This window comes from Ochotona princeps, chromosome 3 (assembly GCF_030435755.1).
Source record: "Ochotona princeps isolate mOchPri1 chromosome 3, mOchPri1.hap1, whole genome shotgun sequence".
NCBI classification, from domain to species: domain Eukaryota; kingdom Metazoa; phylum Chordata; class Mammalia; order Lagomorpha; family Ochotonidae; genus Ochotona; species Ochotona princeps.
Window position 1 is genome coordinate 102,637,298 of NC_080834.1, and position 25,223 is coordinate 102,662,520.

The 25,223-nt window shown below is 43.3% G+C and overlaps 1 protein-coding gene across 4 annotated transcripts in view; it reads right to left on the minus strand.

Moving 5' to 3' along the window:
• Window positions 1–927: 927 nt before the first annotated feature.
• ETV5 (ETS variant transcription factor 5) overlaps window positions 928–25,223 on the minus strand; it is a 58,677-nt gene continuing 34,381 nt past the window's right edge. For all 4 annotated transcript variants that reach the window (XM_058662199.1, XM_058662198.1, XM_058662197.1 and 1 more), the window contains exons 8-13: window positions 17,374–17,636; window positions 15,625–15,684; window positions 9,436–9,504; window positions 9,089–9,258; window positions 4,734–4,835; window positions 928–2,025 (exon numbers count right to left, since the gene is read on the minus strand). In XM_058662199.1, coding sequence (XP_058518182.1) covers window positions 1,804–2,025; window positions 4,734–4,835; window positions 9,089–9,258; window positions 9,436–9,504; window positions 15,625–15,684; window positions 17,374–17,636 — 886 coding nt within the window. In that variant the 3' untranslated portion in view covers window positions 928–1,803. The remainder of the gene's footprint in view (window positions 2,026–4,733; window positions 4,836–9,088; window positions 9,259–9,435; window positions 9,505–15,624; window positions 15,685–17,373; window positions 17,637–25,223) is intronic.

Here is a 25,223-nt window from a genome sequence, read left to right on the forward strand (position 1 = left end):
CACCTTTGTGGGCTCATTAGCTTCCAGCAGAGGGGGGGAAAAATCAGGTATTCAGAGTTTAAAATGCACCCCTTATCGATGGGAACCTCTTTCCCAATATGCTGTTGGTCAGGAGGGGGCCTGGTGGAGACCACGGAATGCTCCAGCACTGCAAGAGGAAACCGAAGCACGTGGCCCGCACACACAGCCGGCGCTGGCTCCTCCCCGAACCTCCGAGCGCAGCAGCCATCCTGGCTATGCTGTCTACCCACCCCGCGGACAGTGAAGCACCACCCCATTCCAGCAACTTTTCCTCTACTCAGGCTCAACTTTCACAGAGCTTTAGCTTGGCTGTTTAAAACGTCTGCGATATAATACAGTAATTAGAATAAACTTAAACAGGTAAAAAAAAAAAAGGTTCGCAAGAAACTAGAATGCTAGCACTGTTTTCATCTGTCAGTGTCACACGTTAAGTCTCAAACCCTACTGAGTCATAGGATTTCAAAGTCCAAGGCAGAAAGGAAAAGAAAAACAAAATAAACAAGTGAAATGGAAATTGTCATCAGTCATGCCCAGGGAAGTCTCCAGGGCTCCCACCACGTGACCAGGCTTCAGGAGGGCATGACATGTTATTATGTACATATGCTTTCCAGAGAGGGCGTTGTTAGTGAACACGGGGAACTATACACAAAGAATTGAGCTTGTGCGCAGGCCACTCTGCGCACAATCAGAAATGTACAACTCAGGTGCAAATGTTCCATCAGGTTGTCTGGTGCAGAAAGCACGGAGCAGGCAACAAAGTGGGCTTAGATGTGGCTAAGGGAGAGTCCCCAGCAAAGCCCTTTCAAGCTGCAGCGTCTTCCTCAGTTGGCACAGCCCTGGCTAAAGGATGCAGTGCTCAGTTACCAAAAGGTCTGTGGAGTTTTTTTGTTTGTTTGTTTTTGTTAGTTTGTTTGTTTTTTTTGTTTTTTTTGTTTGTTTTTGCTTTTTGCTTTAAATACCAAAACTAGAAAAATCAGTCTATAAACTGTTTTCCCAAAGCAACCACCAAAACAAAACAATCCCCTGAATCAAAGCAAAACAAAATATTGTCAAAAGTGTTAAATCGTCCTTCTCCTAAAATGAAAGCCATCCACGCTCAGCCACATAACTAGGAAGAGAAAGGGGGCGTGCTCTGCTTAGTGACCACATGGTTCGCAAGAGCGGCAATGGTTTTCTGATTTGACAACCATGGAGTAGGTTAATGGCTGCTCTGGCTCCTTCCCCGTTTTTCCAGACTCAAAGGGACCCATTTTGGATGGAGCCAGAAGAGCTCTCCAAATTTTCAGATCCACTTTCTAACCCTGAATGCTTCAAGCCTCCCGACTTAGGCTACCTACTCTTCTATGGGTTTGTGATTTCTTTTGTTGATGAATTGTGCAAATCAGAGCCCTTCTATGTCAAGGCATTTAGTAGTCCGTGATAGAGGCGGATTGTCACACACTCTGTCCCGTCCGGCGGGCACTGACCTGAACAAGGTATTGCTTTGCATATATTGTCCATGGCAGGGAGGCTCCATTCCTGATCTCTTCCCAGTAACCTCATGAGAATCAGAGCGGAGGCACCAGCCTTTGGAGCTTTTCAGCCCTGTTCCCTGTTCCTACTGCCCTGCCAAGGGATCTGTCTCATTGAAGGGTGTCGATCCAGACACGGCATGGGTTCTTCAGATAATACTCAAAGGGCAAGCTTCAGGAACAGCCAAAAACACAAACAAAACCATTGCCCTCGTTTGCCTGAATGGGAACTGCTAGCTCTAGGGTTTGGCTGCTCAGCCAACTCAGAAACTTAGTAAGCAAAGCCTTCAGCGTAGGGGAGGCTGCCGCAGCGTTCCATATCCAGGAGGTAAGCAGAGTTTTCTTCAAAGTGGGTCAGCGGCAGGGTGTCCTCCTCACTGAGGTGGCACTCGGACTCCGCCTTCAGGAAGGGACGCTGGTTGTCCGGGAAAGCCATGGAAAACAGAGCGTCTGGGTCGCAGACAAATTTGTAGACGTATCGCTCTCCAGCCACCTGCCAAAGAAATCACATCTTACAGGGCCTGGCTAGGACAAGACACAGAGATCATGGGAAGCATCTACATAATTTCTAAGTGATCAACCTCTTAGGCAGCCAGGGACAACAGGTGGTTTATTAGCAGCTTACCATCCAACTCAGATTCACATAGAAATCTTGTGGACCTATTACCCATTGAGTGTTTTGCTGACACCACAGCTCGGCAGTTGGAAAAAGAAGACAACTAAATTTCAAATTCCTAGCAGATAGGCCCTTTTCAAAGGACATCTTCTATCTTCTCTCTTTCTGTCTTGCTCCAACAGCTAAGGGAGACCTTGTTCTGTTGAGTCTAATATTTGGTGTTCCCAAGAAGCTCCAGGGAATGCAAGGTGCCAGACACAAGTCCCACGTCCGGTTACTTCTCAAGTTTACCATTTTTGATATGGCCTTGGCATTTTGCAGCATCAGGAACTGGATTAGACAGAGCCTGTGTGGAAATTTTAAGTATGCCCCAAAGCCAAGTAAGCGTTGTTTTTTGGCTTACCTGTGACTTTGAATTACTGCATTCTTCTACTAAGCTAAATGAACTGCTGTCTGTCTTTACTTGAATTTTATGCATTACAACAGTAGAAACCAGAAGGGCTTAAGGATTTGAAGGGCCTTAGCAGGTAATTGACAGGCCGGCCCCATCAACAGGTTCTCCTGCTCTCTGCTTGTGGCTCCGTAACAGTACCAGTGGGCCCACACCACTGGCCACTGGAGCCCAGGCATCTGCACAGGGGCAAGGGAAAGCAACTGAAATGACTGAGAAATAAACATCCCAGACCGAAAGATCTGGATTGCTGAGTTCACTCTCGCCCGTTAGTCATTTTGTCATAATTATAAAATCTCTTTTTAATAGAAGAAGTGTGGCTTTGTTTCCAAATTGCGGGTTTTCAGAAGTCTGTTGCTCCAGTGGCTGGCTACAGAGGCAGCAGGGTAATTATCCCAATAGGTCTTAAAAGTTTATTGTATGGTCACACTTCCAAGAAGAGTTATCACGGCATGGGCGTCTGCACCAACATCCCTTGGAACTCAAACACTTTAAAATTGATTCTGGATATGGTTGCATAACTCTGCCAATATACTTCTTTTTCAAAAGGATGGAGCACTGAAACCTTAGTCTTGCACCAAAGGAGCTTACTCCTGCAGCAGAAACCCACGTATCAGAGCAATTTATAACACAGAGAAAAGGGCAGCGAATGAAATGAGGACCACCTAACCCACCCAGGAAGTCCAGATTCTTGATATAAAAAGGTGATTTAAAAAGGAAATTATTTATTCTAAAGGCAATTGGCTAGGGATGGGCTAGGCTGATGCCAGGAGGCGAGAACCCCATCCAGGTGGTCTCCCAAGTGGGTAGAAGGGACCCAAACACTGGGGCCATCTTCTGCTGCCTCCTAGGTGCATTAACAGGGAGCTGGATCAGGAGCGGAGCAGTCAGGGCTTGAACTGCCACTCTAACATGGGATGATAGCATCATAAGCAGCTCTTGGTGCCAAAATCCTGTTCCCGCAAATGTGACTATAGAGGCAGAAAACAAGCAGAGGCTGGTCAGGTAATGGAAGCATTAGGAATGTTCTTCTTTTTAAGTAGACTAAGGAGCAGTTTAAAGGTGTCACTCCATTGGATAGTAAGCTTCATACCTTACACCACTGTGACATGGAATCTTAGCCAAACACATATTAAGAGAAAGGGTGGCCATGCTAGTGAAAGAACTTTAGTATGAGCAGGAGTTAGATGGCAGCCAGACTGAGAACAGTCTTATAGCCAGTATGAAACACTGGCTTTTATCCAGAAGAGCATAAAAAAGCTGCTGAATCTATTTTTTTTTTCTCCAGTGGTGGTGCTGGAGCAGGGGAAGAAGGGCACATGACCTATGAGAAGCTCAATCTAGCTGCAGTGAAGATGCTCTCAGCCATACGCCTGCATCATGTTCACCTTGTTATAGGTTACTATTGTGTAGCCTGCCTCAATGTGTGAATGTGTTGAAGTGTCGACTTCAGGGAGTGCTAGAATTGCATCGTGTACGGTGGCTAAGAAAGAGCAACAAGACATTTACCATACCCATCTTCTACTTGTCTGTGGGGTTTTAAGGTTTTACTGTTCCCAGTAAGGGTTTTGGTACTTGGTTCCTCCAAGTATGTTTTATCGTCTGTTGTCTCAAGAGCAACCTGCTGTCTCAGGTGGACTCTGCTGCCATTGCAATAAGCCTTTACCTTGAGTTCCAGTTTCTGTAGGCTCTGAGACAGAAGTAAGATTTCCTTATTCCTCTAACCCTGTTGACATGGAAGTCTAGGTGCTTCCCACTGAAAACTTTAGTTAAGCTCTCAGCAGAGCAGAGATCTTCAAGTTGGTTCCTTCATGTGCTCCTTTCTGTACACACCAATTGGCTGAAGCTTCTGGATATTTTCGCCATTAGAGGCAGTTAACATAAAACAGAAGAGCCTGTTTTCCCCATTGTGGGTTCTCCATGTACCTTCTGATTTCCAGGTACCTAAGAGTGTTAAAAGTGCTCTTAATCTCTCACTTGATTCTCCAGTTTATTTATTAAAAAGACTTTCCTACCGCAGACTCACTTTCGTGGCCAACAGTTTCTCCCAGTCAAAGCAGCCTTATTACAGAAGCAATGGGTATATTCTTGGGAAGCCACCAAACTGGCCAGAGAGCCTCCAGCAACGCCTCACCTTCTGCATGATGCCCTTCTCGTAGTAATAGCGCAGAGATCGGCTCAGCTTGTCGTAGTTCATGGCTGGCCGGTTCTTCTGGATGCCCCAACGCCGGGCAACCTGAGGAGACAAGCAAAAGGCAATCAGCAATGGAGATGCCCCCCACCCCGGCCTCGTGGCTTTCTTACAACCCCAAGAGTCAGTTCTGTAAGCTGAATGCTCTGGTTTAGGAATCACTTCTCTGACCTGGAAGGGAAATAACTGAATCCGTCAATGCCTATGAGTCAATACAAAGGTGATGATTCAGTTACAGTGACTGGGAGGTGAAATCTGCAGGAGGAAGAATCCTAGCAGTTCAAGATTGAGGAGGGCTTGGCGAACATCCCAGAGGATGCAGGCTCTCTACCGTAGCTCCACATATGAATTATTGACCAATACTCATAGACCATTAACATGCTGCCATTAAGTGCTATGGTTTCTGTAGCAGTCAATAAGGAATAATTAGAATGGTCATTCCTGAAACATTAGAAACACACTAGTGAGTTGCTAATGGGCCAGCAGAGCAAAAGTTCAATTCTAATAAGATTGGAGAGGGGCTGGGAAATGTTTACTTATTGCTGCTCACGGACTATGGGGGAATCAGATCATTTCAGCTTGCTGCCATCCAATCCCCTGCTCCCAACAGACTTGCAGAATGGACATTAAAGCATGTAGCACTATTATCCACTTGATGAAAAATTAACAGGGCTTCCCACACAGTTCTGAAGCATATAATATCCAGCCCAGTCCACCTGAGGTGCAGTGATGGAGAGATGTAATCAGAGCTTTGGGCAAAGAAACCTTATGAACAGGAAAACTCCCGCACAGAGTCTACTCAATTATCAGAGCATCCAAGCAATTTTTGTTCTCAAGTATCTCAGCTTCCACATTGCTGCTTTATGAAGATGAACGTCAATGGAGTAGAAGGACAACCCTAGAAGTGGGACTCTCTCAAAGGTTTCTAACATTTTGGGTAAGATCTGAAAACTTAAAGAAAAATGAATTAATCACATTCTGTTGATCTTTTGAAAACCCAATGTTTATCACAGAGTAGCACATAGGGAGACAACAGTATGTCACAGAAAATTTCCTTAAACCATACTTGAGCAGAATCAAAGCAACAGTGCTGGAGTTTGGGATTCTAAAGTGACCTATAATGAATACCAGAAATGATCTGAGGAGTAACAGCACATCTGTCCGAATTACTTCAGAACAATTCAGGAGCTATGACTCTACTTTGCAAGGAACCCTGTGAATGTTTAATTCCACTCATCGGTTTCCCAGCCCCCTGGTGCAGACCACGACTCCCTAGTCTCTTCCTTTCTCCATTCTGTGCCCATTTCAACTCTACCTTTGAAACTGCCCTGAAGGAAAAACAAAGCAAAAAAAGTAAACAAATTGGAAAGGTAGATTTACATTTTAAACCAATGCAAACTTGGTACAAGAGGAAACCTGCTGAGTCAGCACATGTGTCCCTCTACCCTTATTCAGAAGAAAGGACTCTGTGAGCCTAGTCTTTAACTACTGTCTCCTGCAAGTGACACAGGAAAATCTCAAAGTAGCCTAGCCTCATCATTTTACCATGCACAGCAGTAGAAAGCAATTCTCAAATACTCTTCAATTTTAGTGGCGACCTCTCTTTGCTGTCACTTGCATATGCAAGTGTATTGGAGAGGTTTTGTATATGCACAGACTTCAAAGCAGCTCTGGTAGCCATAGTTACTGACTCATCCTCTCGGGCCAGAGCCCTGTGACTCGATGGCTCTCCCCACGTGGCTCCTTCTACAGCAGTATATGATGCAGTATAGCTCTGCAGCAGCTGCAAATTAGGGCTGCCCCGCTTCTTGGATGGAGACAGAGCCAAGAAATTGCTTCCAGTTCTTTCTTTTCTTCTTCTCTCCTATCAGTTACTTTGGTAGGACACACTTCTAGGGCCGAGGGAGTTTAAAAATCCTCCCCCCATTCCCTCTTCTCTTTTAAACAGAGAGCGGCCACAAGCACAAGGAACAGCCTAACAGCCCATCCTTTCAACCCTTCCCATGGCATCACTTATCTGCCACATGTTCAACAAACAACCCTACCCCCCAAAATATTCATTAATGCAGATTCACAACGAAAATGGCTCCAGATTAAAGCCGAGTCAGTCATAATTGAGAGGGTGCTAAGCTGGATGACTATCAAAAGACATTTGATTAGGGGGCCTGCCAAAACGCAGTTCTAACACCACAATTTCCATGCACAGTGTAATGGGTATTATGGATAATTACCCAGAGTGCACTACTCAGCCACACAGCTGCCTACAATTACGTCCCCAACAGCTTCCTCCTCCGCTTCGCCCTTCAAGCTCCCCCCATGACGACTCCTTACAGCTTTTTCCACGAGTTGGTTATCTCCTTGACATTAACCAGAATAGGGCCCTCCCAGTTACAGAAGGAATGGGGAATGAGAGGAGGGGTAGAGGAGGGCAGAGCCAATTCAACAACAAATACTGCCTTTCCTGAGGCCAAAGTGCACACAGGAAATCCAGGCAGAGAATGGAACATTTGGAGCTTCTGGAATGCTCCAGGACTTTAAGTAGGGTGGAAGGAGGCAGAGCTTCCTGAAGAAACAAATCTGCCCAATCAACGACAGCGGCCCAAGGCCACCACAGGCCTCTCACGTGACTTTGCCACTTGGCATTTACGAGTGTTCTGGATTAATATTAGTTTCTTTATTAAGTAAGAAAGCCAAGGCCCTCTGCCATCTGTTCATCATTTTCCTTGCCACTTGTGGGAGAGCAGAAGATTCAATAACAGCTTGACAAAGGGTCATAACCAGGTTTACCTGCAGCTGGACAGCATGTGTTGAGGCCCGAGGCAGTGGCAATAAAGTAATAAAAGCTCCTGTTTGTGAAACAAGATAAATCAATAAGGGCTGCCCACTCGAAGGACCTACTTTCTCTCACAAAACCTCCATGGGTGCAGGCGACATGCTTTTCTCAGGCCTCACCAGAAAGCAGGCTGCATTTTAAGGAAAGCAGTGAGGAGGAGAGCAGGACTGGTTTGGGGACAGCTGACTCTGCAGGAGGGCCGTCCATCTCCAACAGGGCTCCCTTTCTACATGGCTTAACCAGAAAGGAATGCTTGGAACAACACAGTGCAAACAGTGGGTCTGCAGGGAGACGGAGCCTGACAGAAAGCATCTAACGGTATTAGATGTTGACACGTCTCTATTCTTGTGGGTGAATGGAAGACATGGAACACCACGTGAATATCACCTAAGACTGCCCGGGACCAGGCCTGCTTTGTTCTCCCATCCATCAAGATCCTTCTCACGTTCCCAGCCCTTCATTCTCCTCTCGTCTCACCTGGCAGTCCATATCCCTCTTTCAAGCCCAGTACCAGGCTCTTCTCTTCTGCTGCTAACCCCCCTTGCTGACTTATCCCTGTGGTGTGCTACACTGAGCCCTGGGGTTAACTCAACAGCAGCGCCCACCAAGGTTATTGCTCTAGGCTGTGTGAGACTGTGGTTTCCACAGAGACTATGGATCCAACCCGAAGAGACCCCCATTTCTCTGCTGGTTTAACCCCTGTTCCCAAGTACTGGTAACTAGAAGAAGCATGGATCAGTCTTCCAGACAGTTATTTCTTTGCTAGTTATCACTTCTAAATTCTAAATCATACACAAATTAATAATCACCCTCCTTTACAGGACGCTCAAACTGAGAACCTGATCTCATTTACTTTGCTACACAATATTCAGGACAGGGAGTCTACAGTGTTGTCTTCCTCACTGAAGGAATGGTACTGGTTCTGTCCAAAGACCTTTCTGCCAATGATTCAGGGCAAAAAGACAGGAATTGTGTTTTGTTTTTCTGTTAAGATAATAGAAGTTTAAAACATAAGTAAATAAAAGACAATGTAGGTTTTTGCCCTCTCAAGCTGCTGCTTTGCCATAAAACATCCTCTTAAAAATCTACTAAGACTGACTCATCTCAGAGCATTTATATTTCTCCAAGTTAGAGCCATTTGAAATACTCAGTAGGGCAGTTCCATTCTGCGATACTATATATACACCAAAATATCATACAATATGCTCATGTAACCTCAGATGTAAGTTACGACATATGTGGAATCTTCAAGTGTTAAAAATAGTTTCCATGTATCCTTTAGTGGAGAACTCTGCCTGAACATGGTTTGCAGACTGTTCTATTTATAGGAAAGGTCCTGTCAAACCCACTGGCCCAGATAGAACGTGAATGAGAAGGAGGAGGTATGTGAAAGGCCTTAGTGGAAATCTGAACAACAAATATCATCACCAACAGATTAAAACTGAGTTGAGCATCTATTGCTTACCTCTTCGGGTTCAATCAGCTTAAATTCCATGCCTCGGCCTGTCCAGGCAATGAAGTGGGCATTGGCTGGGTCATCAAGAAGAGTGACCAGGAACTGCCACAGCTGAAGGGACCCTCTTCTCTGGTAAGGGGGCCCCTCCCGATACATGGTCGGCTCCTGTTTGACTTTGCCTGTTTGGGACAAAGATACATACACAGTAATTTAGTCCTCAGTTGCTCACGTGATTTGGATAAAAAGGAGTTTGTTCATGCTGACTTGATCACGTTACCTTAACAAAACTGCCCGAGCTACCATGGCATCTCTAACTCTCAACCTAGCAATGAACTCTGGTTGGGGGCCAAGCTTACCTTCCAGTCTCTCAGGCACAACACAAGTGTCATCAAAGTACAACCGGGGATCTTTTTCATATGAGAAACCTGAAGGGGAATTAAAAAGAAAGATCATGTTGTTCAATCAACTCTGTAGGATAGCCACATGGATTTAAGGGCTAAACTGTGATCTTGTCATTATTTCAAGTTCTAAGCCTGTGTATCTGTGCCAGACTGAATTCAGCAGACATCTAAAGGATTCAGGTGGTCATATTCTGAGGTGGTCCCCTCAGCCTCGGTCACAGCAACACCCAGTCCTTCCAAGGCAGCCAAGACTGCTGGGAAGCACTGAGTCACCAGTAAACTCCCCCACGTCTCACTTAGCAGGCCTGCGAGCATCGAGGTTGCTATGAACTAATAAGCCTGTTTGTCAGAAAAGGCATCTTCTCTCATTTGGTTGGCTCGGCTGGATGGAACTACTGCTCTGTCCATAGGCTCACCATTTTCTTTTTCATGAATGTTTCATTTCAATCCTTCCTACAAATATCTTAGTTAATTATAAAAGAGCTCAAAGGCCCAAATGACAACGACATGGGTCTGTTGAGGACTCTGAGGAACAAGTGGGGGTGTTACCAGAAAACAGGGGAGGAGGAATCTGCAAACTTTACAGCAACTAAACTCATTCATTGCTTAGATGAGCGAACGGGATGTCACAAAGACAAGCCGTACGGGCCAATGACAGACACATGCAGAGGGAACAGAAAGAATGTGAGAGGAGAACCTTTCAAGCGGTCAGGGAGAAGGAAGGGGGGCCCAGTAGCTTCCACTCACACACTCTGAAAGCATTTAGTGCTACCCACCATGTCATCAGGTAAGACCGAATTCTGCTGTTCTCTGTTCCTTCCTCACCAGCCCAGATCAAGGAGATTCTTGGCTAGACCAATACCACTTTGCAGAGACCTGGGACTGGAGGAACAATGGCCAGCCTGGAGGAGACTGAGGCTGTTTTGAGGTCTATAATACTCACTTTTATTTCTCAGCCACAAGCATCATTTCTCTGTTGTTTAATTACATTAAAAAAATGTCTGGGCCCGGCAGCATGGCCTAGCGGCTAAAGTCCTCGCCTTGAAAGCCCCGGGATCCCATATGGGCGCCGGTTCTAATCCCGGCAGCTCCACTTCCCATCCAGCTCCCTGCTTGTGGCCTGGGAAAGCAGTCGAGGACGGCCCAATGCATTGGGACACTGCACCCGCGTGGGAGACCCGGAAGAGGTTCCAGGTTCCCGGCTTCGGATCTGCGCGCATCAGCCTGTTGCGGCTCACTTGGGGAGTGAATCATCAGACAGAAGATCTTCCTCTCTGTCTCTCCTCCTCTCTGTATATCTGGCTGTAATAAAATGAATAAATCTTTAAAAAAAAATGTCTGTTTTACTGGCATTTTGTTGTTTAATCTAGTACATATCTAAGCCAAGCACTGTGCTAATAGGAGGTAGACAGCAAGGAGAATGCCACATTAGGGCTCTGTGTTCAAGGTGCTTACATCTCCAACTAGAGGAGAGAAATAAACAACACGTGGTGCAGTGTACCGGCCCAGAGGTGAGCCTGATGGACTGCGGTTACCTGTGCTGAATAAATTAATCTCTGTGCTGCAGTTTCCTCACTGGAAAACAGGAAGATAATAATACATATATTCTGCTCCCTGATCTATTTCTCTAATTTTGTTTATTGGAGAGAGAGAGAGACAGCAAGAGACAGAAAGCACACGCCTCCATCTAGTGATTGGCTCCCCTGTTCTCTGCTGCCGGCCCTGCACCAAGCAGAAGCCAGAATAAAGAAGGCAATCCAAGTCTCCCACGGTGGAAGCAAGGACCCGACTACTTGAGTTACCCCTGTCACCCCAGGTCTGCATTAGTAGGAAGCTGGAGTCAGAAGCCAAAGCCGGCATCCGAACCCAGGTACTCTCACATGGGACACAGTTGTCTTAACTGCTGGGCCATCTTTACATCAACATACCGAGAATAATTCCTAATACACCAAAGTATAATAAATGGGTTTTAAAAAAATAAACATAATTAACTGCATGCTGTGGTAAGTCTTATTAAGAAATGGATAATATGAGAGCTTTATATTCTATTCTGTCTAAATTTCTTGAAATACATACCATATTTCTGAGCATCCTAATATCCTTAAAGGATGTTACACATAATAAATGCTTAATAAACATTTGAATATTCTGTAGTCTCCATTCAAAAAACAAGGTTTATGAATATAATGCTTAACTTCCAAGTCACAGTTTCAGTGACTTCTGATAAATTTACTTTCCTATTTTGGGCCAGGAAACTTTAATGAAAAACTGGTAAACCTTATATTACAAACAAGACTTAGATAACCTACTATGCTTCATGCTTTTTGCTGTGAAACTATTTCCTGACCTTCTATAGGTATTTTAATAATTCAGTAATGTTTTCTTGGTCTTAGAAAATCATTATAAGTAAACTATTTATAAGTTTACACATCTGCTAAACATGCTAGACAATTTTTATAATGTTTATTCTGCTAAGGTAATAAATTCACAGTATGATGGCTGCCCAGGGCACTGGAGACTAGGGGCTGGTCTGCTCCGGACCCGGCATGTCTCCCAGGATTCAGCCCAGGACAGGCGGGGCCACAGGAGCCAGTTACATCACCGTCCTGGCGGGATTCCAGTTGACCAATGGCACACCTGAATGGCCATTCTTTACATAGTTGGGGCACAGACAGCCCCTTTGCCTGCCCACATGTCTACAGGAGTATAAAACTCCTCCACACGTATCTCAGTTGCCCTTTTCACCTCCCTCTTCCTTCCCCTCTGCATGAAGGGGGCCCAGGAGCAGATTTTCCAATAAAGCTTCCATTACAACTCTGAACAACTTGCCGATATTATTCCACCAGCGGGTGGGAGGTCGGTGGTCATCATCTAACACAGTACATAGTCAAAACTCATAAATCTCGATTATATTCTCAGTTTGGTTTTGCAAACTAATCAGACAAACTCCTGCCTGTAAGGACTACCATTCTGGCGCTATCTTGTGGTTTCTAGTCGTTGCCATATGTGGTCCTCTAAAGCATCTGGAAGATGCTATTGGTTTAAGTAATACTTAATTCACTGAACCTGCATTAGTGTCATTAGTCATGGTCATAACCACTTAATCACTCAAAAAAGGTGGCAGGAAGGAAGAACCTGTTGGAGGGACAAAGTGGAATTGAAACATTCACAACAATGAGCAAGGATTCCAGGTGAACGTTTAAGGAAAGACGGCTATCTGAGCAATCACACATGCCCATCAGAAACACTTGTTTCACTAACAACTTCACAGGCATCTGTGGTCAGGACAGAAAATCCATGTCACGGTAATTCAGAACAATTAAAATGCTGGTCCCTTTGAAACTGACTTCTTCAACATGTGTGGGGTCAGGAAAAGCACCGAGCAAGAGTGGGGGAAAACACAAACTCAACAGCTAATGTGTGTGTAGTAAGCAACACACTGCCTTACTAAAAATATTTCCTTTAAGAGCACACTCCTTACTAAATGTTGTAATTATGCAAAACGCTTTCCTCACTCTGATCCACCCCTTCCTCCTAGCTTGGCCTGCTACAGATATCAAGTGCTTCTGTAGCAGCACTCAGCACCCTGGGAGACAGTCACACTTAGCTGTGCCTACTCCAGTCCTACCTCCTCAGGGCTGGACTCTTATTCTGTCACAACCTGCACAGTGAAATACGAGTTGGCCTCCCGTTTAAACAGTCAGTGGCAAACAACGTCCCACAGAACCCACTCCTGCGACCAATCAAAACCAGCCAATACTCCAGATACCAGTTCTTTTGACTTTCATCTGAAACGCTGGAGCCCAGCCGCCTGCAAGCTGGGACGCACACTGGAATCACCTGGACAGCTTTAAAAACAGTGACTTCTGGGTCCCACCAAGTGCTCTGGGTGAAGACTGGGCATCAACAGTTCTTAAAGCTTCCCAGGGCATCCCACGTGGAGCCCAGTTGAGGGTCATGACCACGTGGCTTTCAAGCTTGAAGGTGGATCAGAAGTTCCTGCAGGACTTGTTAAATTACAGACCCCTGTTCTCTAAACTTGGGGTTCCCCCTAATCCACCAAATATGCAATTGTAAGAAGTTTGTGATGTCACAGATTTAGGAAATCACACTGCTCTAGAATCTTAAGATACCCATACTTGATAGAAAAGACACACTTCCGAAGTACCTGTTTTAAGAGGGCAAAAGCAACAAACACCTTTCCTATTGCAGTGCTCAGAACAGGCCTGAACCTACCACCTCAAGTCGCGCAGCTCAGCTCGGGACCTACCTCCCTAGGCCTCTCATGCCCCACAAACTCCATCTTGGCCCCCAACAGGGTTCCAGTCCATCAAATGAACCAGCTGATTTGCTATTGTCATCCATTCATGCAGGAGCTATTCAGCAAATGTTCCTTGCAGGCTGAAAGCTCAATTATCTTCTCCCAACAAAAGACCCCCTTCTTCCTTTGAGTCACATCTAATTATTTCTTTAAAGGATCCTAAATTTTAAAGATCTGCACTAAAAACAAACAACAAAACTAAGGCCTTTGCAAAAACTGGCAATGGATGCTGTAAAAATGTCATACTCTTTTAACTCAGAAATTTCAGGAATTTGGCTTCAAGAATTAATCAAGGCAATGAGAAAAGAGTTTAGCAACGATTCATTCTGATTGATTTTATGCATAATTTGGAAGTACCTTTGTTTTTAGCTACAGGTGATAGCAAAACGTATATCCATGCAATAAGTACTGTGGAGCCAGGGCAGAGGAAAGCATGGAGGAAGCTTGAAGCCGTGGAGATGACACTGGTTGTGCCGTATCGGAGGGAGAGGAAGCGTGTAGGCTCTGCAGCCCACAGGACTCGGCTCAGAATTCTGAGTCTATCTGCCCAGTCACGTGACCTTGGACACATCTTGTAGCTTCTCTGAGCCTCAGTTTCATAAATACAGAAGTAGTAAGAGCAACTCACAGACTGCTCTGAGAATCAAATGGCCATGCACGCTACGAAGTCAGAACAGTGTTATCAACATGCTCTGAGGCAGTGACTACTGTCCGAAGAAAAACCAGCCTATGAGGATGTTTCCGCTCATGCATGGAAAATGAAATAAAAAGATAAGCTTATTTTAGTGTAAAAGATATTACTTGAAATCTATGCTGTTTTTCTTTTATGTGCCTTGCATAAAGTTTGAAGAAGCTTTGTGTTTACTTATGCACAGAAAAAAATGGCAAGATCTAGAAGGTATGATTTTCTGGACAGCAAGATTTAGTTTTCATTTTTTTTTACTGTATTTTAGAAGTTTTGTAGAACCAACTTTTTTTTTGTGGTAAGAATAAACTACGAAACTTTGTATTTTAAAGAAAAACCAGCTCAAAAACAAACTCCTCCAGGAAACGAGATTCTAGCTTCATTCCTGGAAGTTATATACTGCAGAACATCAATGACTCTTATCTGTTCTAAACTACTCTCACTCAGTTAGTGAAGGCAAAGTCACAGGTTCAACCCTACCCGCTGCTACTGGTCATTACTACTTTGAGATTATCTCACAGATTCACTGATTAGTTGGTATCAAAGGGATTGGGCACAGGAACTGGAGTAGTAACACACCCTAGACGTAAGACCGTCATCTGCACATTCAAATAAATGTCAGGATATATGACAATCTAGGCTGTGGGTAATCTGGTTTGTATCTGATCTCATGGTTCTCCTTTGAGATCTTTTTTAATTTATCCAATTAGAAATCATTTCCTTTGTAATCTTCAATATAAATTGTTTTGTACACAACAGAAGGGATTTTACAACATTTATGGAAAATGAAATTAAAAGACAACGTTCATTTTCTACAACCTTTTTGAAGTTCCTTGTATGATTCATATTTCATCAACCTTTCCAGTCCAACCCTGTCATTCTCATTCCTCCTCCCTGCTCTCCCCCTCATAGTCAGCACAAGCACTTCAAATCTTCTCATCTTAAAAATAGCAACCACTTATCATATGATAATAATTACAATACAGTTACCTACCTGCACACTGAAACTAACTAAAAGAAATACAATTTAAAACAGCTTTCTAAAATGCTATGGCTTTCAAATCCTAACCTGGAAACTGAGTAATATTAAGCTTGACTATTATTAGGGGAAAAGAAGACAAATAAATATGCTCCTTACCTTCGTGGCTGCTGGAGAAATAGCCCCCTCTCATGTAAGATGACTGGCAGTTAGGCACTTCTGAAAGGGAAACCCAGACACAACTTTCATCAATGATTTCCACAGCGAGAGCAGCACATTCCGCTCTAAATCCCCAACCCTTTTCTTGCTTTAAGTTCATGTCTTTGCAGTTGTGCTTTTGGTTCTGGTACAACTCACCTTCTGAAAGCAAGGCACTCCTAATCAAAAGTCATGGGAGGAAAAACTGATGCCCATTCTTACAAGCCCCTCATTTCAGAATTTGGACACCATCAATGGCACATTTTCACCAATCTGGAAATATTAATGCTGAAACCAAACCACATTCAAATGATCTATTTGGCCCTTAATGTTACTCAGGGTCCACTGAAAGGAATGACAGTGAAGTAAGTTACCCTAGTGGCATGAGCCTTCACCAAAGAACAAGCATTTGGATCAAAGAATGACAGATAAGGTGACATCTGTTAGGTGTCTTTAAGAGAGTAGGAGTGGGGGTGAAAAACCATCAAGACATTACCTAAAAATGTCATTTCCAAAGGGGAAAAAAAATGTTACTGGCTTTGCCTGACTCAAAAAAAAAAAAAAAAATCCAAAACTTCAAGAGAAATGCCAGTGGAGAGTTTTACAAGTTATCATGACCTAATTTTTTGGTCACAAAGCAACAGATGTCTTCCTTTTGCCTACTTCCCAGCTGTTCCTATAACCAATTTTTTCCCAAATGGAGCAATCTATGTATTGTCTTAGATTTGCAGAAGACTCCCAACCCTCAGCTCTTTCAGATAAGCATGCAAGGGAAAAGCTGAAAACTAAAACGACCCTTAAATTCCTTTAACACCAACTAAAACAAGCTCACATCATTTCTGAAAGGGGAAGGGGAAATAAAGAGGCAGAAACAGTTGTTAAATGTGCAAGCTGCAAAATTATCTTCCCCCTAATGGTCTCATTTCTTATGCCCTACCTGCAAAACATCAGGAGTGCAAGAGTAGGAGAGAGGATGAGGAAAGAGAGTGCTCCCCTAAGGACAATTTAACCTTTATATGCTTAAGTTCCTCAGCAAGAGATATCCTAGTGCTTAAGAGTAGGTGCCATACCAAGTTATAGCTCTCATGAGGTTGACCAGTAGCTCCTGAGACATACACACATTTTCTCAGTTGCAAATACTATGATAGAGCTGTGAATCTCATTCATGAAGCAACTTGGTGCATCTGCAGTACTCCCAGCACTGCACTAAATGCTTGCTCAGAACACTATTCATTTCAAAAATCAAAGAATCCTCTCTTACACTCAAGCTCAACTGAGTGTTGTCAGTTTGTTGTATGAAAAGAAACAAAACCACAAAACTAGGGACAGAAAAAAAAAAAAAAACAACCAAACCAGGAACAGGACTAAAATATCAAAGTAACAAAGTAACAAACATTACATTCCTTGTGCCACATGATCATCCCAATGCTAGGTCTTAGAGACACCACCCAAAACCTTCAGGCTTGCACCTGGAGGTATATTCTGCAACCCTTTGGAATGCCCATTGCACTCCCTAGATGTTGTTTCACATTTCTGTTTTGTTTTATATTCAGCTATGCATACACATGTCTGCTTTTCCTAGCTCAAAAACTGTCAGGTAACAAATCTTATATAAAACTAGTCTCAAGCCTTCCACCCTTCTACACAAAGATAACACTCAGTAACAATCCTCGAGCATGAAGAAACAACACAGCACAGCATGACGCCAACCTGAATCAACGCAGTAATCCCGGGGCTCCTGCTTGATTCCCATTGGTGACTGGAACCCATGAGCTGGGGGGCCTGGCATCCCTGGCACCCCATGTTCATATAGCGGGTCGTGGTATTCTTGTTTGAATCCCTGAGGGGGTGGAGGAGGAGCAGCAGGGACGATGGGTTCAGACATTTGCCGGTGGTAACTGGGGCGATTATCTCCAGGAACTCCTGATTGCGCAGGGAAGGGGTGGCAGGGTTCAGACAGCTGTCTCTGAAATCTGTAAGACAGAGGTAAGTACTGTTTACCAAGACATGGGAAATACATCCTGTCATTGCACATGGAAGACTCAAAGTTCAGACTAAGGAAACTATTTGCCAAGAAGTTATCAGAGTTTATTTCTGGGCATGATACTTACTTTCCATCCAACCATGCCCTTCAGCTCTCCAGAATCAGAAGTGGCAGAAGAAATAAGGACACAGCACTCTGTGATCTCTTATGCATGTTTTATTTCAAGCACAGATGGCATTATAGGTATCTAAAAACTTAAGGTCAACTATTTGAAATTGGCACTAAGACATACATACAGTTTTTCACCAGTTCATTCATTCTCTCACCTACAGACAGAAGTTTAGCAGGCTGACGAACCTAAGTCAATCGTCTCGGAAACACACTACAGAAAAGGAAACCCCTTTCATAGTTATAATCAAAACCTTAAAATTCTTGGAAATAATCAGAAAAATAAAATCTGAGAATTTCTGTTCGAGGAAAAGAAAGGTCTAAGAGAAAATATTTATGAGCATGAAGCTGTTGATTCACTGGAAATTACTCTATAAAAGCAAATACGTTTCCAACCAATTGGACAAAATGAAACTAACTTTATCCAAATACCAGTAATTTATCTGTAAATATTTAGCTATTTGAAAAGGAGAGAAAGAAATCTCATCCACTGATTCATACCCCAAATGCCAGTGACTGAAGGTGGGTCAGGCTAAAGCCAGGAGTGAGGTTCCTGGGCTAGGCCTGTTACTGGCATGAAAGGAATCCTAGTACTTCAGCCATCAACTGCTGCTTCCCAGGATGCGCATTAGCAGGAAGCTGGAACTGGGAATGGAGCAGGGACTCAAAGTCAGACACTCTGATGGGGCATGCAGGAGTCCTAAGCAGCACCTAACCATTACGCCAATGTCTGCCTCAGATTTCTGAAAAGAAATAATGGCATCTTACATATCAATTGTAATAATTAAAGCAGTAGAACAGGAAGGAAAGGTAAGCCAATCAAAGGAATTGAATGGAAAGTCAAAAATCATCTGGTATTTGGATGAGCACTTAGGAGAACAAAGATGCCAGCATTCTACATTGCAGTGCCTGGATTCAACTCCTAACTCTACTCCCAACTCCAGCTCCCTGCTAAAATGTCCTGGAGGCAGCAGGTGACGGCGAGGTAGTCGCCTTCCTGCCATCCCTTGGGAGACCAGGAGACCTGACTTCTGGGCAGTGAGCCAGCAGACAAGTTATGTTTGTCTCTCAAAATACATAAACAAAAAAAAATTTAAATCTTCTCCTATTCCAAAATTTATTACTTGTTAAAAGGAACATCTCAAATTAGTGGGGACAAGAGTTAGATTCTGCTAAATAACACAAGCCAGTATAAATTTTAAATGGAGTAAAGATGGCAATCTAAAAAGTGGAAACCATATAGCAAAGTTAAACATACATAAAAACTTAAATCCTTGAAGTGAAAAAAATTTATCTAAGCATCACACCAATAGCAGAAATCACCAAGATAAACATGGATACAGCTCACTGTCTACATTTCTACAAGAGAAGTGAAACTGAAAGTAAATATCCAAGATGTGTACGTGTGTTGGTCACAGTGGGCAATGACTGTGAGAAAACACCAGAAACAAAACCAAAGACAAAACTAGGGGACAATCTCCAACAAAGATGGCAATATTGAGATTGTTCACACAACTTTTAAGACTCGACAAAAGGGGCCCGGTGCCATGGCCTAGTGACTAATGTCCTCGCCTTGCATGCGCCGGGATCTCTTATGGGTGCCAGTTCTAATCCCTGCAGCTCGCTTCCCATCCAGCTCCCTGCTTGCATCCTAGGAAAGCCTAGGTAGACCCAAAGTCTTGGATTCCTGTACCCACATGGGAGACCTGGATGAAGCTCCAGAGTCCTGGCTTCGGATCAGCTAAGCTCCAGCCATTGCGGCAGCTTGGGGAATGAATCAATGGACCGAAGATCTTCCTCTCTGTCTCTCCTCCTCTCTGTATATCTGATTTTGCAATAAAAATACATAAATCTAAAAAAAAAAAATCAACAAAAGACAAAAACATTTCAATATGAAAAATGTCAAGGGCCTATGTAGGAAAATCACTAAATACTAATGGTCATAAACAAAATGTTTTTCATTACTAATCAAATAATAAAGCTAAAAAAAAGAGAGAGGGTGAGTGTTTTTTTCCAGTTAACTTAGAGGATGAGCAGGTTGTGGTAATAATTCTGAACCTGGTATATAAAGAGCTCCTGAATTACACGATTAGCCATAGCTCCAGCATGTGCCCACCCAAGTGTCTAACAAGGGAGCTAACTAAGGACATTGTGCATAGATTTAGTTAAAAGAAACTGTCAGATATGATGTAACATGTATATAAGGACCTTGAAAGGTCCTTTTAAAAAATATATATGTGTATATATTTTAAGGCAGGTTGCTAGACAGTATAGAAAGCATCAAAATTTTGCAAAAACAGAATTCTGGTGGCCATATAAAGTTGTGGGAAGATTCACATTTGTTTACATTGCTTACCTTTAGAGTGGTTATAATTTTAAGTGATCTTTTTCATTTTTACTAATCCACAGTTGAAAAATGTACATTATTTTTATAATAAGATAGAACATTAAGTCTTCTATTGTTGTCATTAAGTCAACATCCTATAAATCCTATAAATCTAGTACACACACTAGATATATCTATATCTAGATTTATATATACTAGATTTATACACACACACACACACACACACACACACACACGTAAATATAGCAGTCAGATAAACCCAGAAGCATGCCAACTGCCCCCTACCCACTTGGATGGGTGGTACAATAGATGAGAATGACCGAGATCCTTGAGTGATGTCACTTATTTAAGTGACCAAAGGCAAAGTATCTGAGACATTAAGATGCATTACCTTCAAGTATTTCTAACAATGGTGAGTTGTGTCTATTACATGGTTTCTGCCACCGCTGTAATCTATGACAGACTGGGATAGACTTTAGCAGACTGGATATGGAGGTCAGAGACCAATGATACATGACTAGGATATTCATTTATGTGTCTAAAGAGAAGTGTTTGTGAACACATACCTGTAAGCAGAAAATGGAAGGTGGGACTCAAGTGGCAATGAAGGATTTAGAATAATTTCAATAATGTTTTTAAAACATAAACAGTATAATCCTCTAACATTCAAGTCTTAATCTGCTTTTAACTTTAATTATATTAATAGCTTTAATTTAAACTTAAAGATTTGGGAAAACAGAGACAGGAAAAATTGCCACATACTGATTCACTCCCTTAAATGTCTGCACAAAGGTCCAGGATCGGGCCAGGCTGTAAGTAAGGAGCCGGGAACTCCATCTGGGTCTCCCAGTGGGTGGCAGGGACTAAACCACTTAAGCAATCAGCTGTTGTCTCATTAGCAGGAATCAGGAATGTGGAGCGGAGCCAGGATTTAAGCCTAGACACTCATGGGATGTGGGGATCTCAGCCGTATTAAACTGCCTTAAACACTAGGTCACATGCTCCTGTATTTGATTTGAATCAATCAGTGGCAACAGGTGGCTGGAGCATCAAGATTAAACATCTTAAACTACATTTAAAATATTGCATCAGGTTATATAGCATGGTGTGCTATGTACTTTTGAGAAGCATTACTGTTCTGCTGAAAATAGCACCTTGGGATCATTTTTTAAAAATAACGTTAAAAGGAGGGGTGGGGAGAATCCCAGTACCTATGAAACTATGTCACATAATACAATGTAATTAATAATAAACAAACAAACAAAAATAACATTACAAGATACTACACATACTTTATCCTTTCACCCCAGATTGCAGAAGCACTAGGATTTGCCAGGCCAGTGTCTTGAACAAACAAATATCACATACTATGTAAGGTTCAGTGGGTTGAGAACCTGTCATTGGGTCACTGATGTATGCTATGGGGGGACTTGATCAGGAACTCAGTTTTCAAGATTGCTTGATGCTGCTTAACGAAACCCTTCAGTGGTCTTTGAAGCAGTATAAACTTGCAACTTGGATTGAGGGTTAACATTCAGGACATAAGCAGTGGCAGTATGCTGCAAATCTGAAGAGAATTCTTTCCAAAAACAAAGACGGGAATAGTCTCAAGGCCGTATGCCTATGAAGTGCCCAAACTTCATTTCACTTGGAAGAACAATTACAAGGGCAACCACCTTCCATTTCCACCCCCCTCCCTTTCCCCTTGGCTACCAGCTTGGTACCTTCAAAGATGACCTCCACAAATCCTTTGATGGCTCCGAGATGGCTTACACCACTCAACTCTGTAACTAGAGCCTTCGCAGCTGGCGGGGCCTCAACACTTCCGCTCAGAGTGCATCAGCTCAGCTTCAAAATGTGGGCTTGGAATGGCCTCCTTGGGACAAGGCACTGACTTCCACGTGGGCACACGTGGCAGCCCCAACTCCTCCCCCAGCCCAGCTTTCAAGGGTGAATGAAGCTGAGGGCTGATGGAAACTGTTCACTAGGAGTTGAATCTGAGACAGTGGAAATGGAAAAGAGAAGCTCAGGACAGGTCACAAAACCAACATGTTTGGAAGAAACATGGCGTCAGAGCTTGCTGATGAAAATGGCTTTGCCGGCCTAATTCAGTTGTTGTGCTCAAAATACATTCTGTGGAATTTACTCACTGACCTCCAACTGAACCCCCGTCCCTGCTTGGCAGTCCTTTTGAAGTTCCTAAGAAAGTGCTGCATACCTAATGCAGCTATGACAAGGCTGCCTCTCATTTGTCAAGGCAGGCAAGAGTTTCCAGGGGAGGAGGAGCTCAGTTCCAGCATCTCGCCTTTCTTCCTTGCTCCCCACTTTCCTCCTAATGCACCTGTGATTGCAGCAGAGTGCATGCGTCATGAACTCACAGGTGGTGAGTAAAGGGACACCAACCACCAATCCAATAGGTCACAGATTAAAGCCTCTTCATTGCCTGGTCACTGAAAAAACCAGTTATTTATCTGTCAGATTTATTTAGTGCCTCTCCTCCCCAAAGCTCACCCACGCTACCAACATTTGGTTTACGTTATGAAAACCGTCAGATGCTTTCCCTGTATTTCCTTTTCAATTCCTGCTGCCAACACACTGAATAAACACAAAGCTTACAAGAAAAGGAAAAATCCAGTGAAGGCTACATGTTGGCTGTGGGTGCCAGGTCAAAAAGGACATGTTCAGAGGTGAGAGAAGAGATGAAATATAGCATCTGCCAGGTAACTAACACCACATAGGTGGTGATTTTGGTAAGGCTAAGTAAGAGAAGAGGATGGAAGACAGAGTCAGGGGAGTTGGGTAAAAGGCTCTGGCTGTTAGCTCAGAACATCCCGAGCTCAAATTCAACCTTAATGTGATCTTGAGTGAGTTGTGTAACTGCCTCAGTTTCCTCATCAGTAAAATCAGGCCAATCAGAATTCCTGATCCTTAGATTACATATGATGATGCTTGTGAGGGCACCCATGACTGTTCTCAGTACACATTACCATCAGCTGCTCTAGTTCCACCCTTTGTAACCTAAGCTAAAACTGGAAGCCAGGTAAACGCTAAGGAAGATCTCCAAAAACTAGGAGGAGGAGAGATGATGGGAGGAGTATGGGACACGGACAATCATTCATAAAAGCCAAACGTATGCTTCCCAATACCCACTTCTCAGAAAAATAGTGTGGACTGGTACTGCAGGTAGCAATATGCCACTCAGCTTCACATTAATGTGTATCTTATTGTCATATTATCAAGAAGCAGACACTATCTCTAGAAGCAAACCAAAAATATGAAACAATTCCCAGGATTCCATGAGGCTCATCAACCCTGCTTAGCCTTAAAGCAGCTCATCTAAACTGGGAAAAGATAGGCACAAAATCAGAGGCACTTCACCACCCAGTGTGACGGTTCAACTAGCTAATCCTCAGCCTGCCAGCACCAGCATACCATATGAGCACCAGTTTGTGTCCAGGCTGCTCCACTTCCCATCCAGCTCCCTGCTTGGGGCCTAGAAAAGCAGTGGCGGATAACCCAAAGCCTTGGGATGCTGCAGCCATGTGAGAGATCCAGAAGAAGCTCCTGGCTCTGGTTCTGCTCAGTTCTAACTGTTAAAGTCATTTGGGGAGTGAACCAGTGGATGAAAGATCTTTCTCTCCTCATCTCTGTAAATCCACCTTTCCAATAAAAATAAATAAGTCCTAAAAAAAAAGTTAACAGTAAACAAGGAAGCAATGCAGCTTTTTTTCTCCAAGTAAGTTTTTATTTCAGTTTATTTGCAACACAGAATGAGAGATGCAGAAATGGATAGGCACAGAGTTCTTCATTCACTGTAACTTTCTAAATGCCTACAGCTTTGGGGGGCTTAGCCATGCCAAAGTTAAGACCCTAGAACTCAGTCTAGTTCTGCCATGTGGGTGCCAGGAACCCAAGGACTTCAGTCACCACCTGCTGCTTCTACCAGGATGTCATCAGCAGGAAAAAGAAGTTCTAAGTGGAGCCAGAACCTGAACCAACACTGCAATGTGGGATGTGGGTGTCCCAAGTGAACGTCTTAACTGCCACCATCTAATGCCCACCCCAGCAACTGAAGTGTCTAAGTGTGTGGCAGCTGTATCAGTCCAGAAATATTCCTTTAATGCAATGTATGGAGAATCAACATGATTTTTCAAAAGTAGACTTATCATAGAAGCTAACATTTACTGACTACTTTTTCTGTCCCAATGTGATTTTAATGCATCTGATGATTTTATAGGATGAGTAGCTACTATTTTCCAATTTTCCAGGAGGAATGAACCAAAATTTACACAAGTCCAAAGCTGGGCTTTATTGCAGGCTGGCAATCTGTCCAACTCATTCTACAGCCACCGGTCAGCACTGTTTCTACCAGGCTATCTGAGAGCATGAAAGGACAAGCTAGGAGCAATTACTTCTAGATAAGGTGTAGACCACAGGCAACCTGGGACAACCACACTATATCATCAACCCGCTTCAGAAGTTATATACTTTATACAGAAAAAGGACTAAAACGCAAAGAGCTCATCATCAAACCAAAGGACTCTGTTAAACAGTATAAATCCAAAGAAAATAAGATTAAAATCTTTAGCCACAGCATAAGTTAATGAAACAAAAAATATTCAATGGAGAATAAGCAAGGTCAAAAAGGAAACAGTAGCCTAGTAGCTGAAGTCCTCGCCTTGCATGTGTCAGGAGCCCAAATGGGTGCCAGTTTGTATCCTGGCTGCTACATTTCCCATCCAGCTCCCTGCTTGTGGTCTGGGAAGGCAGCTGAGGACGGACCAAAGCCTTGGGACCCTGCAACCACATAGGATACCCAGAAGAAGCTCCTGGCTTCAGATCAACTCAGTTCTGCCTGTTGTGGCCACTCGGAGAGTAAACCAGTAGGGATGGAGGATCTTTCTGTCTCTCCTTCTCTCTGCAAATCTGATTTTCCAATTAAAAAAGATAATAAATCTTTAAAAAAGACAAAATTGTCTACCAAGACTGAAAAAGAAAAAATGGTTAGATATTAAAAAAAACTGAATGCAGCTATATTAAAATGATATTGTGATCAACTTT